General features: G+C 35.9%; 1 protein-coding gene across 10 annotated transcripts in view; it reads right to left on the reverse strand.

Annotated features, from left to right (window-relative positions):
- Nucleotides 1–24,641, reverse strand: part of RAPGEF2 (Rap guanine nucleotide exchange factor 2) — a 188,664-nt gene that overhangs the window by 38,332 nt on the left and 125,691 nt on the right. For 9 of the 10 annotated variants that reach the window (XM_074822922.1, XM_074822924.1, XM_074822916.1 and 6 more), the window contains 2 exons: nt 9,305–9,436; nt 165–342 (listed from right to left, as the gene is read on the reverse strand). In XM_074822922.1, coding sequence (XP_074679023.1) covers nt 165–342; nt 9,305–9,436 — 310 coding nt within the window. The remainder of the gene's footprint in view (nt 1–164; nt 343–9,304; nt 9,437–24,641) is intronic. The other variant, XM_074822919.1, reaches the window with a different exon arrangement.

The following is a 24,641-nucleotide window of genomic DNA, read 5'->3' on the forward strand; positions in this document are numbered from 1 at the left end:
TCACTGGCTGAATTTATGGCATTTATGAATCACCTTACAGAATAAACACTAAACTTACCAACTACAACAGTCAATGATTAAAATAAAACCTCAAGTTCAAAAAGTAATTTGTTTTGGTGAAGAAGAACAAGTTTGACAGTATTTTACTACGTTGCTATACTTACCAATGTCATCGTCTGTCCTGTCTATTGGGTCTTTCTCCAAGCAGTCTCTAACAATATCCCTACTCATCAAAGGATCTGACGCCCTTTCAATGTCTTCTTCATCATCGTCATCCTCAGAATCCACTGCTGTCTCCGGCAACCCACTGAGATCCATATCACCAGCCTCACTTTCTGTAGCCTAAATTAATATATAAGCAATTAAAAAAAAAGGAAGAGATTAAAATGTGTTCTTCACTGCTACAGTCTTCTAGTTAAATGTAGAGAAATTAATTCTGTCACCTAAGAGATCACACAAATTCACTCAATTTTTTATATTGCTTTTTTTTTACATATCTTTTTAAACCAATGAACAATCAATCCAAAACCATTGTTTAAACAGGGCTTTTAACACTTGTTTCAATCATCCACACAAACAGGATTCAACAGACATTATTTAATCAGTAGGTCTTGGGGGAATTGAAGGCAGTTATATTTCAAGGAACAATTTCTTGGAATATTAGCTGAATATAATTATTTTAAATGAATAGTTCATTTAAAACAGTTTCTGTTCCTGCCCCAACTTTACATTTTCAGACACTTAGGAAAGTAATGTAATTTTAAGTAGACAGTTTTGGGAAATACGTACAGCATCAAAATGCTACAGGAACTTTGCTATCTCCCATTAACCTAGGACTGTACTTTTCTTTTACAATTCCAGCTGAACATTGTTAAATATGGCTTTCGTTTGCTGATAAGCTATATAAGAATTTACAGATGCAGAAAAAATGCAAAGTCACTGCATAAAAACCACAGATAGACTACACAGAATAGCTGCCAAAGTTAACCTCCTTTAAATTGTATTAAAACGAAGGAAAACATAGCCCATATATAGCCTGAGGTCATTAGTATAGCACCTAAAGTAAAATACATTTTAATGATTCAGTTTTAAGACTAAACACTTAATAAATCCCACACAGTTGTCTGTCATGGCTGATAAAGCTGCTTTTTCTCAGAACCTGATTTAATACCACGACAGCTGCCAAGGCTCAGCTATGACAATTTTTAAGGAAATGTAAGCTTCTAATCAGCAAGTTTTAAGCCATGGCTTGAGAAATCAAGTTTTATATGCCATATAGAGATGGTTTGTTTCTGAGACTCTGGAAGCACACAATGCATTCATGTCTACTTTAAAAACACTACATGGATAAACACAGCTACTAAAGCCTGTTTTATCGATCTGTCTCTCACACTGGTAAAAAAACCCCAAAACCACCCAAAAGTAGGTCACCCTCCAAACACAGAGAAGGTAAAACAAATTACATTGGTATTTTCGTAGAATCATCTTCCCTATTCCTGCCTCACTAGCTGTGGCTGACATCTGTTACTTTAATGCCATTATAACCACCTTGTGAATGGTAGCATATGGCTGGAGACCAATCAGGGCAGCTAGTGTCATTCTTAAATGCTTCTGTCCTACAGTACAACACAAGCATTGTAACAGGGTCTTGTTAATATAAAAAGCATAACAGCACCTACACAATATTCAAATCATTCTCGCTTTGTGTGGTTTTTTTTTTTTTAAAGAAAATGCTGAGCATTTCTTAAGCAGCATAAAGGAGGATGTTATAAAGGCATAGAAACAAATCACAAAAATGATAGCATCGATAGCAGTATTTTCATTAGCAATCTTACTGTGCGTATCATGCATGTTCTCTATGATATATTTGAAACAGTTGCTCTAACTAGTCTTATAAAATAGCCTTCATCAAATACGACTGGTGGAAAAATTAGTGACGATGAGTCATTAGACACACAGCTTATGACACCAATCTGTCAGAATCAGAAGTCTCCAACAGTGACAATCCAGTGACAGTGGGACTAATCCACAAGTCAATTTTGCAAACCTTCCTATTACTAACAAACACCCCTCCTGCATGCCCAGAATAAGCTCTCTCAAAAGCACGTTGGCAAGGTGAATACAGAACTAAATTTAGTCACACGATGCTAAGATACATGAGAAAATTAGACAGTTGTACGAAGCTGAATATTAAAAGACAAGTTATTTCACTGTCTTAAAACAATAAACCAAAACCGAACAGAAGTCGAAGCTCTATTATCAAGAAAAGCTGATGCTGTTTTCAAAAAAAAATTTCACAGATTAAATGCAATTATGCATTCAGAAAATACTTTAAAAATTATAACAGAATATTACAAGTATTTCCTGAACATTATCACTTTTTACAGAGCTAATTAAATCTTTTTGACAACTAAAGTCATTGGTAGAAATCTGAATGCTAAAGCAACTATTTCCAACTTACTAGCTATCCAAAAATATAAGCCACCAGTAAAGCAGCTCAGAATTGAATGCAACAATCCACAGAGTAACAAGAAAATTTATTAAATTAACCTTTAAAAATAAATCTTATCTTTTGAAGAGGAAAAAAAACCCCTTTTTTAAAGCAATTTTCTGAAAAAGATATGATTATGAAAAAGTTAAAGGAACACAAACATAGCCCTTCCACACAGACAATATGCATTCACAGTAGTAAAGAATCAAACAACTCATCCCCTAAGGACTCCTTCTCAGTTTACAAGTTTTGCATGTGTTTTGTTACATTATTAAGAATAATTGGATCTGTCTTCATGTTAAAAGCATGCACCAATTTATCTAAAAAAAATTGCAAATAGCTTCTTTAGGGTCAGTAGCATCATGTATGGCATTAAGTACTCAAGGTCCTGTGGCTGACATATTAAACTTCATAACTTTTGTACCCCCTCATGTGTTAGAAAAATCAGGCACGTCTGCACAGGAACCCTTAGTTATGAAGCAATAGCCATGCATTTGTGTAAGACTAAAGGGAAAACCTTGATTAGCTCCTTTGAGGACAGAAGCTTCCTTATAAAGTCCAGAACACAAGATGAATACCCAACAGAATTTGTACTCCAGTTAGTCACACGGCTTAGAGCTTCCCAAGGCATTTAATCAAAATGAAGTACACCTTGGAAACCAGTGCTTTCATAGATGTATGTTGTCCTTTATTTCTTGGGTAACAAGAGAAATTAGCTTCATTTAAATAAATCTGAAGAGATTGCATGTAAGAAAAATGCTGGTTGCAGCTAAAAGTACAAGACAATGTCTCTCCAAAGTCTGAATACCAATTGCAATTAAAATTTTCTTCACAGTTGGAAAGATGGCATGAAAAATTTGCTGAAGCTTCAAAGGAGTCACATAACGACAGCCTAATACTTTGTTTGTCCCGTCACCAACAAGAAATGCAGGAGACTTAATACACACATTTTTAAGCCTGAGATGAAGAGTTATTTCACAACTGGTACCTAAGAAGTCCTGTCCAATTTTAAGCAGTGGCTATTAAGGCTAATGTTGTAATAATACAAAAATGGTTGCTCCAACTGCTAAGGATCTCCAAGACCAAAGTCACTTCTAAGTTTGAGTAATAACAGCTAACTAAACAAATACTGTGAAATAACTAGGAAAAGATGGAAAGTAAAGGAGCCTCGTGTAAGTTTTCAAGTCTTCTCTGACTGATTGTAGGAGGGGAGAAAAAAGAAAACAAAACAATCATTCATTCCCCTTAGGTCAAACTGGGCAGACAGGGGGAAACAGAAGGCCCTGTCGGTCCCTTTAGACTGATATGAAAGGAAACTGGTTAAGCCCAACTCTACTGGTCTTTCAGTTTTTGGAGGCATCAAGAACATAGATATAATGAGAGGTCATGGACTACATGAAAAGCTAAAGAAGATTACCTCCTTTACTGCCTCATTTCCTTCTCCAACCAATTTTTGGTATCTGATGAGAAAAACATCAGAACTGTCCAAGGGGGATGTTTGCTTATCCAATAGATCTATACCTTTACAATCAAGTAACTCTCCCGTACTATAACTGCTTCATCACATACGCCTGCACACACATGCCATCCTTACTATGGGAATGAAAGTGGGAAGACTTGTAGAACTGCTTACAAGATGACTGGCTCTGTTTTAGGTGGTCTTCACAGTTTTTGTTTCTACACTGGTTTGAGGAAAAAGTTTCCAGCTGATCTTAACAATATAAAGAGAAAAAACCCTATAAAAATCTTAAATTTAGCCACATTAACTACTGATTTCTTAGTATTTTAAACAGAATATTTTAGCCCAGATAGACTTTTTTTTTTAATTTTCATTTTAACCACTTTCTTTAGGAAACATTAAGGAAAAAAATACATCATTTTGAATAATCCCCTTTGTGACTGATGTCACCACCTGAATCAACAATCCACAATCTCCAAACATGCAAGAGAAAAATACTAGAAAAAAAAATTTAAAAAGCATACAAGACACTTGTGCAAACCACAAACATGTTCATTGTCTGGTGCAGTCCTTCAAGTCCATGAAACTAACAAAGAAAGCAGCCAAGCTGAGCGCAAAAAAACTACCCCCACCTTATTTTTTGATCATTGTAGTTGAAGGTGTAAAAACTAAACTAAAAAATTAAATCAAGAATGTTCATTAGTAAAACCATTAATTTTTTGCTTCATAATTTATAAGCCAATACTGATACAAAACACAAAGAACACTGGCACTACAACTCACATGAAATCACTTGCAAAATTCTCATTAGCTTGGAAGATTTTCTCCTGTCATTATACAGGCACATTGGATCCAGCTTTTCCACAGAAAGAAAATATGTCAGGGGTTTTGTTTTACATTAGGTTTCAACTCACTGAGCAAAAGTTTACAATATAAATAAATTGCGATGAAATTCAATCAATGTATTTGTTTATTTAAGAATTATCATATATATAACAATCAATTATAACTATTACATGCACAAAAATCATACATAAATCTAAGGTAGTAAAATTATATTTTCATACTCTACTAAAATAAGTGCCATGAAATACCTTAAAACTCCTGCAGTCTAAGATTTTTACTGCTCTCTCTCTTCATATTTATTCTTTCATTATCTACTACAAAATTTACAGCACGGCAGCCCACATCTGTCACAGGAGTCAGTCTGAGCACTATTCCTCCCTAGAGATAGAAAAATGTAATAATCCAGACAACGCACACCAGGAACAGCGTACTCCCCTATCGCCAACTAACTGCCACTTTCTCAAAATGGAGCAACGTTTGCTGAGACCACAGGCACACAGAACAAGGACTCTGAAAGTTATTCCTAGGCTATAAATTGCAGAACAGATTAGAGGACCTGAACTCACCAGGAGTGCTAAGGTATTGCACAGGACTTTGCCGAAGCTGCGGCAGGGAGTTCAGTAGGACCTAGTTTACCTGACCGTTTCAGACGTCCTTGCATTACCCAGAGCCTTGCACTGCAGAGGCTAATATAGTCAGAAAGACTGACTTAATCTTAAGGTAAAACCTCTTTATTTTGCATACAACAACGTAAGGGCGGGCTGCACGGACTCTGGTTTGAGAGATAAAGATTTGGGCTCTCTCAGAAAGACTTTCTGGAAGGTGGACCTTTCTTCTACAAGTTACTGTATCAGACTTGTGAGAAAACAAAGTTGACATCTTGAAAATTTCCAAGCAATACACGCATCCTGGGAGGGTCTCGGAAAGGATGTTCCCGGTTTCCTGTACCGCCAAGAGTATCTGGGCAGACACGAGAGGGCACGTAGGGCTGGCAGGAAGCCACCGGGCTGAGGACAGGATAAGGCAAAGAAAGGCTGGCAAAGGAAAGAGCTGAGCCAACACGCCACCACCTTCCCAAAACAGGGAGGGGGAATAACACACGCTCATGGGCTTAAATCGCCTCACTCTCAAACTGGGATCATCATTAGGTAATATACATGACAGGTATAGGAAGCATTTAGGAGCATAGAGGAGCAGGTATATGGTTCCATATAGGAAGCATTAACTAAGCATGAGAAGCAAGAGCGAGCAGCTGAACATGAGAATCAACAGTGAATGATTTGCTTTGCCAAGTCAATACAAGACAGAAGCATTGTTCTTGGCAAATACAAGCCAGCACAGAATCTATTAACGTTCAGCATCCCCTTCCTCTCCAGTCACACTATGGAGTTAGTCACTTTATGAACTTATTTCCTAAAATAAAAGTAGCAACATTTAAGGACCTTACTAATTGGCACCTGAAAAATTTGAGACTTGGGTGGAGTAAACACAAAGTATTATTTATTTTATTTTGGTAAGTACTTCTTATCCTAAAAAGAAGTTCTTTCATGTACAACATTTGACAAATTTAGTTACAGCATTAATATTTAAAAGGAAATATTCTCAGCTCAATGCTGAAAGCATCTGAAGATTCAGCTTCATGATTTATTCAATAAAATCTTAAGAGGCCATGAACATATTTTTACTGCAAACAGCTGCTCTTAAGGCTACAGAACTAAAACTTACTAGTATGCAAAACATGATACATCATTACCTTGGTTTTCAACAGTAAAGATCTAATTAATAGTAGAATTTTAAAAAGAAAACATTTATTTATCAATTGCAAGATAAGATGGCAATCTTTCTAAATCATTGTCTTCTACTTAGCCATAATGAACAGAAGTCCACCCTACTGAACAGAAACATGCCATTATATACAGAACCTAAGAATCAGAGGAACAGTACTGAGCTTTGCCTAAGACCTATTAAATTTGAAGTAAAAAATTAACATGTAGATGACTTGGTTATGGTTTTACTGTTCTTGAATAAACACTTAGGAGAGAATTAAAAGGCAAACAATTGAGAGAGAATGACTGATCCAATCTCTTAGTTTTAAAAACTATTTCTGTTAAATGACTTGACCCTGCAGAAATCAACTTACAGCAATTCTATTTTGTTGTGAGGCTTTTTTGGCAGTACTTTAACCTAAATTAACATTGCTATATTACATTCCTTTATGACTGAAAGCGAGGTCAGAAATTAATGATTTACTACAATATGACAAATCATTAAGTCAAACAATACTCAGTACCATTAAGCTAAATTCAAGAATTTAAGAACCTTAACAGTTTCCACATCTGAACTTATCAACTAATTTTCTTAATGTTTCAAGTATGTGTATTAACACAAAAACTTGGGGTTACATTCCACAACACATGCTCATATTTCTCAATGTTGTTAAAATAACCAATGTCCATAACAATTACTTTGATATTGTACAATTACACAGTTCTCAATACATCTGTGCCAAGAAATCTTTAAATGAGGTATTAATTATAGATTAATTGAAGAAACCAGATAATATTTAAGATCACCAAGAATGGATATTTTTTTAAAAATTAGAATTAAACTAATATCTTAAAAGTAAATGTTCTCCATGTACATACTTCAGAAAACCATTAACTCTCTCCAAACACCAACCATTCTGTTGATTCCATAATTGCAAACAAAACTTATCATAGGAGTCATACACCAGGTTGGTGACTACATAAAGAAGTATTTCTCTTAAGTTTCTGCACAGTTGTGGGTGGTTTGTTTGTTTGAGGTTTTTTTTGGATTTCCCAGAAATTCAGTGATCCTTTTCACAGTTATGAAAGTTTCGTTGAAAATCTTTGCAAAAATTTACTTCCAACTTATCTAAAAGAGTAACTGTAGGACTATAACTACATGCCACCTACAACCGTGTCTCTAGAGGTACTTGTTATTTTTATGTTAAAGTGAAAATCTTTGGAGTGAAAGGTATGAAAATCTATAGAAGACTTGAACAAAGCTGATTTTACATCTTCTTCACCCTCAACCTAAGTCCTGTCTCAAAGTAATCCTCTCTTCAGAAGAAATTCTGACAAATATACTTGACTGGCATATGCTATGCCTAAAGTGTTCAGTTACTTTGACATTTTTCACAAAAGTTAACCTTTGCATTATCGCAATTACTCTCTAAATTGAACTGGGACCTTTTTATAGCTTATCTTCTCCCACATAAAAGCCTACAAGCTTACTCCCCTGAAGGAGACTACATGCTACAACTATGCTCACAACTGAACTTGTATGTATTGTACACATGATGCTTTTCCCATTGTTTAAATGGCTACATTTGCATTTTTTGGAAGCATCCAAAACAAACGTTATTCCTCTTCTAGTAAACTACTTCATGTAGAAGTGATCTCATTAATTTTTTTATGTTAACTTTGATAGAACAACATTTTAATTAGATTTGATTCCTTTTTTTCTGAATAACAAATTGCTATACTTCTCTATCAGGACAAATCCTCCTCTGACATTGGAAGAACTGTAAATATCCAGTGAAGGATGTAGACTTCCTCATTTTACTTTATTTCAGATTTTTTCTGAATTTATACCTAGAGGAAGCACACATACCCCCAAGCGCTCTAGGGACCCTCTGGATCAGATTCACAGAAAGTCTTTCCAAATTCAAGCTGCTCCAAATGAAGAGCACAGAGCTTTACAACAAGAAGCCCCCTCAGAAGTACAATAACTTAAGTGTGTCACCACTTCAACCTCCCCAACTTTCCCAGGACAGCCAGGAGAGAAAGCATTACTGAGAGGCTAGCAGGGTGAAGAAATTGGAATATGCCCCTCAAGTCAAAGCCAGCACAGGCTGCATATTTCTTTCTCCCTATCACTCAATATGTTCTAGATTTTGAAGCCAACACTATAAAATACAGCAGCAAGAAGAAATATCTCTCACATTGCAAGGTACTAAATCTATAGTTTTGAAATTTTGATCTGTAAATATCACAGGAGCTGTTATGCATCTGGCAAATCAGACAGAAAGACGAGGCGAAGTGCTGGAGTCAGGAACAGAGCCCCTTTACGTTCTAGGTCCCACAATGGCCATCTGCTAGAGAGGCTACACTAGTTTTCTATGCTGAAGTTCAGGAAGATTTCATCCCCTCAAAATCACAAATCACAAACAAAATTCATAAAGTACAATCCTGAAATGTTGTGAAACACTACATCTCTACATTGCTGACTGATCCTGACCAACTACTGCAACACACATCATATCACTGTGCTGCAGATTACTTGCTGAGTTTTCAAACATCAGATCTAATACATAGAGCATAAACCCCTGAAATTAGTGCAATTCAAACAAAAAATACTTTTTTGAAGCCTATTAAGTGCTTCTGCAGACAAAAACTGACAATACGCAATAGCATGGGCGTCAAGCCATTAACGTCAAAACTGTTGGCAATTGCACCTCCCATCAGCATCCATTCCAGTCTTACCTGGTAGATATCAGAAAGGCTGCTGCTTCCTGAATCACTAGTGATGCTACATCCTGAGTGACTAGATGAAACGTGGGTCACCTGTGGGTGGAGACTGTCAGTAAGGTGCAGCTTTGTGAAATCTGCAGGAAGCTATAGGTGGAGCAGAAAAAGCATCATTACAATCTGAGGTAGATACACAGCAAAATGAATTCAAGTAATCTATGTCACACTTTACTCTCTGCCAGTACTGAGTGTATCAGGAAAACCACTGGGACTTGAGAATGCAGCATAAAAGTTTGAGTTTTGCAGTTTTTTTTAAAATTAATGCAGAGGTCAGCAAAATACCACCAAATTGCTGCAAATATAAGAGATTTAAAAAAAATATATACCTGAGGACAAACACCGGTGAAGCAATAACCCTTATGCCAAAAATATTCAGTATCTTGTTATGGAGTTTGGATAAAATTAAAGTGCATATGAATATTGTGCTAGTTTCAGTATCAGTGGTTTCCTGTAGAATGGGGATTAACAGCGAATAAAGTCACATACTTTTAAAAAAAAAAACCAAGCACTGCTCTGGATTTGGCTGTTTTGCTTCTGAAGCTGACAAAGCACATGAGACAAGTAAAATCCAAGCCACTGAGCTATCTGTTATACTTTGAGCCAAATAATATCATGGCAAATAGGAAATGCGGGAAGACTGACACAACTGCAAAGGGCTACAATCCTGAAATGAGTTTGCTCACACGCGGTGCTGAAGAACGAATCAAGACAGTATAATTTAACAAGCATCCACCAAGATTTGCAACATATATTTACTATTGCTTTACACACAGAGCTCCCATGAAAACCTTTAAGAACTGTAAACATTGCCAGACTGCAGAAAGTGAACTTTGATAAAGGAAAATATTTGATATCTGAAGAAATATTTAAATGCTATTTCAGGGACAAATTACTCCTCTTCCCAAGATGCTTGCGTCTCACTGCCAGTTAATAAAAGTATGTTAATTTATCAATTTTGGTATGTAATAAATGCTTCAATAATTTAAGAAACCTTTGTTCTTTTTCTTTTTTTTTTGTTTCAACTCAGACAAGGTAGATACTTTCTATGGAGGTGTGTTTACACCAACAGAGCATGTCCATCCATGTCAGTTATGAATGCTATCTTGGCACTATTACTGTTCCCCCTGGATGGAAATTAAAATAAGACCTCCTTCAGCATTAAGTCGATCAGTATAAAAGGTTATAAAAAAAGTCATCTGCAAGTCACAAGAGACTATGCTTGAGAAAATGATTGGCTCTATATAGCTAAAGGTACTGATTGATTTTACTGCTGTTTGCCCGGTCTAAGTCTGTTTATGGAACATGCCCTGAAACAACTTTGGCTTTAGGATTTGTGGTAAGAGCACAGACAACTGGAAACCTTAATCTTATTTAGACCAACTGGCATTTCCTATTCTAATACACCTGAAAAGGATTTCTTCCTTATTACAACATGACTGCATGAGTGATAGCAGAAACGGCTACATTTTAAACCATTATTTCTTAATATTTTACCTGGAAGAGGGGCTAAAAACAGGAACCGGACATTAATTATCCTAAAAAGCTCCAGTAAGCCCAGAGCTAGAGCTGATCTTCATATACCGATCAACAAAGAAAGAGCAATTAACAAAAGTAATACTCTAATACATACAGCCGTGGATGCTGCCTCCAGAAAATTATAGTTCTGTTCGCCACTGTTGACGATATACCAGGGGAAAATGCAGCATTAAGGAGTTATATTATCTGTTGTCTCTGCTACTTTCCTTTTCAATCTGTAATACTGAATTATCACAAAATTGAACAGTATATACTGATATTCAGTTTATATCAATTTTTGATTATGATTCGAGCTATTCTACAAGTAAGTATACATTGCATAGGTAGAATATATAGTAAATGAACCACCAGAGCTTTTGCAATGTGCTGATGGCTACTCCTAAAAGTACAATCTTTTAGAATTAAAGCAGTCCAGGTTTATTCCCAAGTAGAAATCCTACATATTATTTTAAGGTACATACACAAATCATTTAAGATTTGCACATTTAATAACAACTTACAAAGATACAGTATTTGGAGAGTTTTACATTTTATAAAGTAATAACTACTTCAATCCCAAATAAATATTACCTCCATAGGGACATGCATGTCAACAGTCTTGTGCCCAAATGTGTTAAATTTCTCATAGTCCCTTGCAAATACCGCCATGTCATTAACAACTGCATTTATCAATGCAATAACCATTCTTAGGAACCTTACATCAAAGCAAAGCAAATTAGTATGTTAAAAAAAGAAATCAAGCTATTTTTAATATAACGACTGCACTTAGTGTTGTAAAAGAACAGCAAGGATTTACTACTTTTTGTTACTATACAGTCACGAGGAAGAGGCAGGGGATTTCACAGTTATTGATGAAATACACTGCAAATAAAAACAAGCTTTCTGGATTTTTTTGGCTGCAGACAATCAGCTGAATGTTTGGTGATTACTGGTTTCAGAATAACTCCAAGTCAAAGCCATGCAGCATGAGCTGGACTTGCCAAGTGGTGACAGCAGAAAATCAGAAACAGGCATTTTACTTAGGGCAACCTAACTAGTCACTTTGATCCTAATCAAATAAGACTACTCACAAGCAGAAAGCACATGCTCACATCTTGGCAGAATACTACATCTCTGTGCTACACGCCCAAAAGCAGCATCCACTTTGACCGCCCTACCTCCAAGTAAATTAAGTTAATAAGTTAAGGTGAGAAGTTGTGTGATGAAAAAAAAATACAAAAATAAGGTGAAACATTTACATTGTGAGCTCAATGAAAAGTACGTGTGAGAAATACATGCATTTCTGTCTTTGTTACATACTGCTAATTAAAATGTTTAACGTACAGAGTTCTATACAGTGGAGAAAAAAGTAAATCACCGATGACAATGAAAAACTGCATGTGCTTAAATCTTCTGCATAAGAGGCTATACCTGTCAGTCCTGTTGCACAATGCTTGGTAAGTGGGTTTTGGTGATCAGAGCAAGAATAAAACACAATGTTCAGCCACTTCAGTACTACCAGCAACCAGCACAAAGTTGTCTGGCCCACACCAGGGTATTTGCATCTAATTTCTTACTTGAAGTGGAACGTGATTAGAAAATAACATCATGAAACCATGCTATTATATCCAGTGAAAAAAGTGGCTAGGAACATCAGTCTCTGATTTTGAGAAACTTATGACAGTTAACTTCACTACAACAGGTGTATTTGCTGTGCTACTGAATATCACTTTATTATGAAATTTTTAAGCACTCGGTGCTTGTATTGAGCTATTATTCCATTCAATGGTTTAGTACTGACTTTAGCGTAACAGTAAAAATAAAGGTTTCCTTGTACTGTTTTAAAGCATGTACAGGATAGATCTAGCACATGCTTTACCCTCCAGACCATGCAGTAATATGAGAAAGCCTAAGCACATACCCTTTGCCTCAGTAACATCACCTACCACAGACTGAAGACACCACAAATGACATCAGAACTAAAGTGTCATTTTTATCTTGTTTTCCATTTTCATCAAATGATGGATAGTTTTAAGGAGTCATTCAAAGTAATAAGGATCAAAAGCAACTTGTGTATTTACATAATGAGTACTTATTTTTCTGCAACAACACTAAAATATAGCTTTAAGCCAGCAACTACAATATTTCTTAACTTTATTACTGAACACAGAGTCAGCATCACAAGAAACTAGCAGACTGAGTAAAAACATAGCAGGGTAATTTAGAGAAATCAATGCATGATGTGTTTTTAAGTAACTATAGTTTCAAAATACATTATATGTACACTATATTAAATAATTAATAGTCATTAAAAGGGTCATATAACTGTCCTCATAACCTATTTTCACGACAAACTTCAAAGGTGAGAAACATTAAGGCTGCATATGCAGAGATTTAATGAAGTATAAAAGGGGAGAAAGGTTTTAATACAAAACATGAACCGATAAAATAGTTAATACTAAAACCCTAGTCTTAATTTGACAGAGGTAAAAGCAGTATTTTATAAATATACATGTAGCTTTTAATAAGTGAGCATGTGTGCAGACATGTACACATGGATAGAAACCAAAAGAAAAACAATACATCTGGGAACTCCAAATTTTTACTTCTTGAAAACCCTAAAACAAATGAAAACTTAAACAATCATGTGAAACTATCATACGGACAAAGATGTATCTCCATTCTGAACTGTACAATACCTTAAACCCTATCACATCTTCCTATCTTAAAAGCAGCATTTTATTACTTCCACCCTCAAAGTGAGTCATTGCTTTATGCATGCAAAGCTAACAATTACTTTGCTCTGATTATGTTCCTCCTATTTTAAGAACATCATGATTTTCTCCTACTCTACAGCGTGCCTTTCTGTATAACAAAAGGCAATTTCTGTTGCAACTTCTACTCAAGAAATGATTGGGCTTATCCTACTAATAAGTATTTTTAAAAAGTAATATATTTTCAGAATATTTACTGGAGAATAAATTAAAATTTATGGATATAGTATAAAAAGGTATGAAAACAGCAAAACATGAGTGAAACACTACCAAAAACTTTTCTTCATTTAAATAGTATTCCTCTATAGTTTTTTGTTGTGAGGGGTTTTTTTTATTTGTTTTGTTTTGTTTTTTAAATGAAGTTATATTTGAAAACAAGTATAAATACAACAATGGGAAAAACAGACACAAGAATGTAATTTTAAAATACAAGAGGAATTCTGGTTGGAGAATTCCAATAAACCACTCATTTTAGAGCAAACAAATCAGTAAGCATTTTATAAACAAGGTCTCCTGAAGCCTGGTCAGCACTTTATGAAAGACTTACAAAGCCCACAAAGTGACTGAAATACATCTGCAAAAAGATGGAATTAAAGAGAGCAAAGGTGTAACATTCTGTTATGCAATTCCCAACGAATGATCCTATAGGTAATTAAGCGCCACTGAGACAGGCCAAGTAGAGTAGACATAAGACAACACAAAATATGACATTTACAGCCTCTATTTCCACTTTCTGAAATTAAAGAAACACAAGCAAACACTGATTCTTCAGACTTTAAACATGTGCATCTGAGCGCTTATTCTGTAGTATCTCTTTATTAATAGAATAATACAAAAAAGCCACCATAAAAAAAATGTTGTCTATTTTTTTTATAGATGATGCACTTAGTCCCACAAATCTAAATAAATTACAAAGTTATTTTGGTATTCTGCATCTTTTCATAAAGGAAGAGCAACAGCAGCCAAATAAAATAAATAATATGCCTTAGTCTTTCCTATTTTTTTTCCCCACCAAGATAGAAATTTTAAAATTTTTATTGCACAAGAGATCACCAACCCAGTCTTCTTCAGAATCCTATCAATTCAGTAACATTTTATTTCACTAGTTTATGTAAATGTTCATTCTTATATTAAATCTTCATAGGTCTGTTGTATGTGTTTTAAGGACATATCCAGATTTACGATATTTAATGACCAATGGAAGAAATACTTCTAATAATGGTGGGTATTCATCAACATGCTATTTCAACATAATTCTTTCACTAACCAAAAGAGACATCAAGGAAAACATTTTTATGGTTCAGTGATTTAAAACACAGAAGTCAATGCAAATAATTATGGAATAATAAAGTAATTTCTATCGATTCTGTCTACAGACACGATGCAGGCTGACATATCCAGTGCAGAGTTAAATTTCAAATAAAAGTTTAAACTTTATACAGTTCAGATTAGGATGCAATTCCCATGGAAGCAGGATTTCCTTGTACTGAGGGGTGGGATGGAAAACATCAAGAAGTTTCTATGTAGTTTCTCTGAAAACTTCAGCAGGAGTTAAATAAAAACCTTCTGACTTGAATTATGTCTTCTGTATATCATTCACTTTATACAGTAGTATCTCATGTATTTTGAATCTCCAAATTTGTCTCAAATGGACAGCTTTATGTGAAACTGTGGCTCAAATTTCATGAAGACCAACTCTTAAAACTTTCTTCATCTGGAGTACAACACAAGACACAACCCAGTTCTGAAAATACTGCATTTGGATACTATTGCTGTTAAGTAGTTGTTTATATACAAAGCCCACAGCAGAACAACTCTAAAAAAATCAGCATTATAAGGACCTTTTCTGGCAAGCTCTTCATATTTTCCTGCACTGATACTTTGCCGTAGGTAGCCCCTCCTAAAACTATTCAAAGGTTTAAGCTAATGCAACATGATCTGCTGGTCTTGGAAAGAGAGCAAGACACATGGGAACTTCATTTTGCTTTCCTTACCAAACACACAGTGACTGCCACTTACTGTACATCTCATAGCTCCCAGCAGCTAATCCTATGAGCATTTAATGCACTGAACATAATTATCCTTTGCTGGAAGGATTATTGACTTCTGCAGAAGGACAGAGGTGGTGAAATATAAATGGGTATCTGGGGAATGGCAAAAACTCTCAGGGACAACTCTTTGCAAAGGAGAAGTATGAAATGCATCAATGACATATACCCATTCTTACTTATAACGTAACTACCTTATCTGTTGTAGGATCAGATCTGTTTGTATTTGCTTTTTCTTTTGACAGCATTTGTGTGTCAGATTCAATGCAGCACTTCATACTCAAAAGTACCTTCTTCAGGACATCTGGCATAAACAATATTCCTTCTGCAAACACAAATGTCAATTTGAGCAACAGCTCAAATTATGTAAAAATTAAAAAAAAAATTAAAAAAAATTGTATCATACAGGTATTTACAGTGATTGTGAACCAAGAATTTACAAAAGAAAAAAATGCAGAAAGGATTTGAACTAAACCATACTGAACTAAAGCATACTAAATTTTCCAAAGCTCTTCTAAGGGTTTTGAAATTCTGAACTCAAACCATTATAATGTATTTAAAATGAACAGCAACAAATCTGCAAGATCAGAATATTTTTATTTAGAACCTTATTCAGAAGTCTGTCTCAGTCAGAAAATACCTGGTAAAAGTGTGACTTCTTCACTGGGCAACAGTGGAAAATGTAGTACTTTTAAAACACAGTATCTGCGGTGGTTTTAAAGACATAACAGTTCTGCTCCAGGGATCAAAATAAAGAGACTGTTCTACAACTGTTTTGACTGTGGATACACATTTAAGTACCAGCAACTCTGACAACCTCAATCGCATGGAGAAACATGGTCTGTCCTCTCACAACATTTAAGTCATTTTACCTCACCTAGCATTAATAACAAAGCAGTGCTGTTTGCATGGGCTAGGCTGATTTTACAGAGAACATCATTTCTCAGACACTGTGTACATTTTTTTTTCCCCATGTCCTTCACAGAAAAGGAGATCTGTGTCTCTGTCTGTATCTTCTACTTAATTGCTGGAAGATTTCTATCTGTTAAAATTTTTCCCAAACAGTGCAGTGGAACTGAAACCTTGCAGAACTGAGTATGAAGGCTTTTCAGGTCTTCCTCCTCTTTTCACTAACAGTATCTGGTATCTCATATTGATCAGTTTGGTTTGTTTTATAAACATCTACAATTCAGATCAGATCCCACTCTTAAACAGTAGTTCAAAGTGTGAAAAGCAGAACCTCTATTCCAGTATGTCTGCATGTTTATAAGGACATACCCTATCACTCTTGGTACCACCCCACTGTCCCATCAAGCATTTGCTTTTAGAGCCCTGACAGAGCCTGCACAGCCCACGCCCACACACAAGAGGACTAAGAACACTGAATAAAATTGGGAAGGGAATTTGAGTTGTAGAAATCTGCATAATGAAAACTGACAACTAAGGATAGGCACTCAGTGACAATTGCAGCTTAGGCTGAAGGAAAAACTGTTCTGAGGCATTTCAATTGATTTTTGCAGTATCTCTAGGGTAGGAACGTAGAAAACCGAGCTCAACCACTGAACTTCAGTAAATGCTCCCCATTATTTAATAGCAGTAGACGTGGAGGACAAAAAATTAATAAGGCCTGGCTTTGCAGAAAGCTCTCTCTTGGGAATAACTGATTTTCATATTAACATAATGCATGTTCCAGTTGATGTTTTTCCCACAGTTAGATATTTCTAAATACTTCCTCTTGTGGCTGTTTTGGTGTTTAATATGCTGAGAACTACTGCTGGGATGGAAACTAAATGGCCTGCTTTCAGGGCTTTTGAAGACCTATAAGGTTAAATTTTGAACTCTTTGGCCTGTTACAAGTAACTGTGGGAGAGGAAGGAACAGAGAACCTGGTCACAAACTGTTTCCACAGGAAATCAGACAAAAGATTTATGCCTAAGGATGTAAAAGCAAAAAAAAAAAAGTTCAAGAACACTTTATGTGGGCACATATGTTTACAGGAAATGTTAATTCAAACATTTTTTAAGTAAGATGTTTTAAATCCTGCAGAACATTTTAAGTAAGTGAGGGGATGCTCATGTACATCTCATATCCAGAGTAATTTTGGGTTTCTTATATAGCAGTCTTACAACCAGACATGGGAGATGCTAAAGAGCAATTACACCAGCAGGGGTAAAACTGACAGCACTTGCAGGCAAATTTTATTTTCAGCTTTAAAGCACCACTCAGGATTGAAAACCACTACAGACAAGTAAAGGAGTCTAGCCCAAAGGTGAAAACTTCTATCCTGGGTACATTTCAAATGGTTAAAGCAAAGACCTGTGAGACATATACAATTCCAAGTGTTGAAGCCTCCATCAGTAAGGTGTTCTTACACCAAGTGTTGTTTTTTTTGTTTTACACATGGTCACAGAATATTTAATTTCATGATTACAGCACTCTAGACAATCTAACTAAGCATGGTTAAGTTTTTCAAACACTCATGAGGGGACATCTCAGTTTTGAGCTGCAGCTGTTTAATCTGAACTGCAGTTTACTACTGAACTACAGCACTGAAATGTACTGCACTGAACTAACTTACAATAGTAAAAGAAATCAAAGTGAACTGATTCTAGAATAAAGCAAAGCTAAAGCCAGGGCTACCCAAATAATTTTTCTTTTTTAAAGATTAGATATGAAAAATGATAGATACAGGAAAGATCTTAGAATTCCCCTCTTTTCAAGCAGGGGAAAAAACAAACTGCTGGTAAAGCCTGCTGGGTGTCAAAGTGCAAAGAGACACTGTTGGTACAAGGAATGAGCAGAACACTTCTGTGAGCATACGATGACTCCTGCTTGGAGTAAAAGAAATAAAATGCAGTATGAGATGATGTGAGATCATGCTCTTCAAAAGACAAAGGCCAAGAACCTGGGAACTTACCTGTCAGAAATGACTGAAAAGTGAAAAGAGTTTCAGTGTATCAGCTAATCAGAAGGTGATTGAAAAGTTAAGGTGATGCAGCAGGGGGAGAACCCAATGAGATCACAGCATGCATCATGCAGGAATACAGGAGTTCTGGGCTCTCCTCAATGGCCCCAGCAGAGACTTTATTTGCAAATATTGTACGCTATATATTTCTATATATATATTTTATATATATAAATATATTGATACATATTTCAGCTATATGTTTTCAATAAAGATGGACTTATAGCCATACACATACAGAGTCAGAGAAGAACTATCAGGATTATCAGAAGAAGAAAAACTAGTATTTGAGAAAGTGCAAGAGGAGCATGGCTTATTCAGTCCAAGCTGAGAGAGGGTATGATCACTATCTAGAAATAGGAAGGAGGAAAAAGAAATATTTCCAGTAAAAGGCAATGAAGGTGTAAAGCCTAATGAGCAGGTAGCTGAAAGAAGGTTGCTATCTAATGAACCAGAGATTCTTAAAACCAGACTCTGCAGGAGCTGTGGTAGAGAAGGGTTTCAAACCAAAGCTACACAAATTTATGAACATGCTGTACAACAGTGTATAATGACAGTGACCCAGACAATCCCTTCCAGATCTATGTCCCTCCTCCAAGCAGAAAAATCTCAAGCGAGACTGTTTATTAAAAACTTATCATTCAGAAGCAGACTAACCAAAGGAGGAAAAAAAGACAAAAATCAACATGATTACCATAATAACATTTTAGATTTTCTTATTGGTAGCTTCTTAGTAAAGACTTAAGTATTCTGTACACTTCCAAGGAAAATATTTTTTAAAGATATAGATACAGAGTTGCTGTGCACAGATGGAAAAACTGGAGCTCTCCATCCATACACCAAGTCTTGACCTCTATAAAATACCAAATTAATCAAAAGAAATGTGATGAAAATTTAAATAGAGACATGACTATTCATAAGCAATTAAACAGAAATTTTGTTTGAAGTCTGATGGCTGCAGCCATGTCAATGCCACCCTTGGAGTTTTAACTAAAAAATTACCTTTGCTTTATAGTATCAAGGAATAGTTCATGAGAAGTGGGGGTTTTTTTCCTAATTCAATGACTTTGCTTTTCATAACTTAAGCAATAGGAAACATGCATAATCCTTCTGCTAATAACTGGCTCCAAATAAGACATCATGCACTGTGACCACTTGTTTTCCATGTGCTTACTCTACAATGAAAGTTTCCTCTATTTTCCTTGTCTGGCAATGAAAGATGCACACTTTTGCTTCACGTCAAACAAAAAAACCTGTGGAACTGCAATATTACAAGATGCATATCTCAACACACAAGTGGACATCAAAGCACTTGCTAAGCCTTGCTTTTAAGAATATTGCCATAGTAGTAATAATTGCATAATAGTGAGCATTTTGAAACAATGATACAAAATTTAAAAAAATTGATGGTCAAAAGAGGAAGCAAAAAATTTTGCTTAAAAAAAGGGATGATATTTTTAAAATAAGGTGAGTTTTAAAAGAAAAACTACTTAAAAACATCTTAAAGTTTACAGATAATTCTTCTGAGATTAATGCACAGAGTGAAAAAAGTTTCATAATTGCATTATAGAGTAATAGAGGTAACGTCTCGCTGTTTTTCTGGATAATGTCAAAATAGCACAGCAACAAGACAACTCAATAATGTATATAAACAACTCATTATTAAGTGAGAAGCATTTCCTTTTATACATGACTAATGATGTAAAATCTTAAAATATGATTTTACCTTATTTATGATCTTTTTAATGCTACACTTATATGCCTACTAGTCAAGCAGCTTTATTGCTTATTTTACGATTTTGAAAGTGCAGCTGTACTCATGGCATGGCAATGTAACAGCAGTGAACGTTGCTGTAACACCCCCAGCTTTGCTTGCTACATTATTTTTACATTTTTCCTCATATGGTTGCCAAAGAAAATTAATGAAAATTTTTCACACTGACACAAGCTTTTAAAACTGTATGTGGCATCATGCATTCCAAATACCTCTAGAGTTTCTATTCTGTCACACAGAACAAGATTCCAATTTCTCTGAACTACTGCGAATATTTGAGTTTGGGCAAAAGAGCTACTCGTGTGCTCACTGTGATCACAGGAAGGGAAAAAGTAGAAGGCCATTTTTCTTCACTTTCAGCCATTTAAAGTTATTTATGCAGATCAACACAGAATCTTTTATATTAATATCGCCATTGAGTTTTGAAACATCCTGCAGAATTTTTCTTTGTAGTCTAAGTGGCAATTATTAAAAACTGTAATATCAAATGCTAAGTTCAATTAGGCCTCTCCCCTGTTTTTTTAAATCACTTAATTTTTACAAATGTCCACATCAACGTACTTACAAGATAAGCAGAACAAAAAGGCCCCATATGCAGCCTGCTAAAACCAAGGCTGCTTTAGAGCAAGGAGGCATTGTCAACTGAAGCTCCATGTTATTCTGCTTAAAATACTGACATGCAGATGTGACTTCCAGAAATTTATTTATTTGTGTCTGTGCAGGTGTGCACACAGAACTTAAATCACCCCTTATATTCCTGCCTTGGGTCAATAGCATACTAAAAAAACACAATCCATGTAGCAACTTATACATGAAATATGTCAATGGTGTTTATTTAGGAAGAGATTTTACATCAGAGATTGCCAAACTGCAGAACAATAAGCAGTACAGAAATCACCTAGAAATACTAGGACCAATAACTGGAGGCCATTTGACAAATACAATTACAATGAAGTTGGTCTTCTTTTCTCCTGCCTACCAGAAGATAAGCTAGAGAGACCAAGATGTGTGCACGTACATCACCTACTGCATTAGGTCATCTTACAATAACCAGAAGATTTGAAAGTTGAATCTTAACTGCTGATTTATGACAGCACTAGAATGGTCTTTGCTATAACACCCCATGGTGCGAGAGATTAAGAAGGTTACTTTCTTTCATAAAAGTGGTAGACGTTTTAGTCATTTAGTACATTAAACATGTTATCTCTGCATGCTTAACTGAATAAAACCCCAGCTGGAACATTGAACCTCCACTTGAAAAAACCAAATCATATTACCCTAACTCAGGAGTTCCTAAATTTAGTTTTCCCTGGGTACCATCATCACAGAAAGAACAGTAATGTACAATACTAATGGAAGCGGCAGGTGTAGGAGTGACATTTAACTGTCTAAACAACCTCTTCCTTCAACAGGAAAGAGGTAGATAAGTAGACTTTCTGTATACTACTGCTGACACGCATGCCACTGTTTGTGAAACTACACTTTAGTATCCATTCATGTAGGAGCAGCTGCTGTATTTGGGGACCTTGGAAACTCTCTGCTAAAGGGAAATATCTGAAATCCTTTCCTCTGAAATGCAAGAAATCTCTTATCTTCTCACAAAACTAAAAATTAGCAACTAAAAGAACCTCCTGTTTTGGAAACAAGCTAGACCGAACAGGACAAACTCCTGAAGTCAGACAAGAGAAAACATTTCCAGAAGAAGTTTACCAACAGGCAAGAGAGGTACATCTAGCATACAGGCTTCTACAGTTATTAACAGAAACTAACACTGCTTTCATTTTAGTTTGCTTTTTGTTCTGCTCCTACAGCTGTGATCAGCTCCACTGTTAAAAATTACTACAAGTCTTCTCTGTTGCCTTAAAAAATTCAGTGGATGACCATTTCTAGATGCAAAGTTAAATAGTTAAGTAGGACACTTTACAAAGGCTCTGAAATCCATAAATTCATGCATTTTTCTTTTCCTCATGGTTCCTTAAGAGTGAGGATGACAGAAAAGAAGGTCCTTCTACATTATTTATGGATATTTCAAACAAAAGCCCCCTATAGTCAGCTTCTTATTCAAAGACCAAAAAACCTAGCTAAAAATCTGCTGGTGATGTGGGTCAAAACTGAAAAGGCAAGCACACCAGGGAGCCACATCGAAGTCTGACATCTAGCTCCTTCCTGAACAATCTAGAAGAGTAAAGAGCTACTGCCTGCCAAGTATTTGGAAGATGCTTCTTTCTTCCTAGCTTGTTATCAGTAATACATTAGGATTTAGAGGTCAAGCTGTACCTTGATCAGTGAAGCTGCAGAGACAAAGAATGTACAACACAAGTTTTGAAAGAACCTTTTTCTACTTACGTGTATGAAAAAAAACAAATTAAGAGCACAGAAAATGTAGTTGGGTTAAAATGAGAACAGAGCTGATGGTTCAGCAAACCTAGGATATAGCTAACTATGAAATAATTCCCACAATTCAATTTAGACTCCCCAAAAATCTAGAATGATTTTTTTTTTTCAATCACAACCAAATACATCCAGTTTTCAGGTACAATGTCTTTCATTACCCTGTTTTCAAGCCATCGATCCCACTACCAATATTAAATTTATGGTCCAGCTCTTCAGCCATGTTCTCTTTTTCAGGCACTACCATGCCCTTTCAAATCATCCCATGTTAGACCTTCCTGACACTCATGTAACTCCTACAGCATTTGGTAGGTTGGCAGGCACGCAGCAGCAGATAGGCATTTAGGAAACAATGCTATGGATGGAGTCCTAAGCACAACCCAGCTCCCATTCTCCTGGCTCTACAGGAATAACAGCAGCACAGAACAGTAAAAGCCTATTTTTAACTATAAAGCAAGCCTACATGACTAAACACACAAAGGAAGCAGACCTACAAAATAGCACAATGTCATTTTTATGAAATCATTCTTCAGAGGAGGAATAAAAAGCTTTAATCCATTTTTCTTACTCACAAAGTTACAGCTTGGAGTCAAGCTATAAATTAGTAAGTCCTACCCAAGTCACTGTGTCCTAATGAGCCAGTGCACAGCACCGTTGCTTGTAAGCAAGCAAGCTGAAAGGCTACATACAGTCAGATAAAATGAGGCACTATTTGTAGACTGAGTGAAAGAAATCACAGGTTGAGGGATTTTGACCATTGGGTTATTGTCTGGGTTTACAATGTGGTTCTTGTCCGCCCACATACCTCTGAAGATCAGGTAACTGCAGTTACCAAGAGGACACATTACTGCTACCAAACATCAGCATTTGGACACCAGCCAACCCTGGGACAGTTGAAGTAACTACAGGTAGAAAGTTACAAGTGTTACATGGAGCTCCATTTCACCATTGCCATAGCATTTGTCAGCTTAATAACAGATACTAAATGCAGATATAATGCAATATATCTGCACTTTGCACTTCTTTGCATGCTAACTCATGAGCCTGCTTTTCCTCTATTTTGAAAAGCAATTGGCTCTTGATTCAAGTCAAGAAACCAGGGCTGAAAGAGAAGGCTGGTGTTAAACCAGTTCTCATATTTCCAGTCTAAAGGAGAAACATCATCTCCATTACAAGCTGCAAATCCCATGGAGGTACGCATATATTTGAGTGCAGAGTCACCATAATCCTCACATTCAAGGCAAAATCCACACATTTTGTCAAATTGTTGAGAGCTTTCTGATGTCGTTTACAGTAGTCACCAAACTGGAACTCGGAAGACATGTAAAGGAAAAATCAGAAAGCCCCTCTGAACTGAAGGAGGGGCACTCACACTCCCATCCAGTAACCAGCACAGGGACCACAAAGCACAGGAACTACTGAAATTTCTAACAGACCAAATTATTCAATACATTTTTAAGGCACTCCAGACAGGTTTTTGTAGGAATGGCATATTACAGGAGCATCAACTTGACTGTCAATAACACAGGACTGGGGAAAGTCTAGAAAACTAGCCTGTCCAAGCTGTGAAATTTAGCAGGCTAGTCCCCATTTAGGAAAATCCTCTTTCACTTCTAATGAAAAGGGAACTAAATATGCTGGGATTTTGTGCTCCAACATTTGCAATGGAGACCATGGATGACAAAAAGATGTCCTTATTTTTAGCTTTTTGACCAGCTTAAGGTTTAGGCCAAGTAGAGAATGTTAGCTGATTCACAGTAGCAATCTTCACATTTGCAGTGAGAGCAACACAAAAAGACAGGTGAAGCCTTTTGGCCAAAGGCTG

This window comes from Strix aluco, chromosome 4 (genome assembly GCF_031877795.1).
Source record: "Strix aluco isolate bStrAlu1 chromosome 4, bStrAlu1.hap1, whole genome shotgun sequence".
NCBI classification, from domain to species: domain Eukaryota; kingdom Metazoa; phylum Chordata; class Aves; order Strigiformes; family Strigidae; genus Strix; species Strix aluco.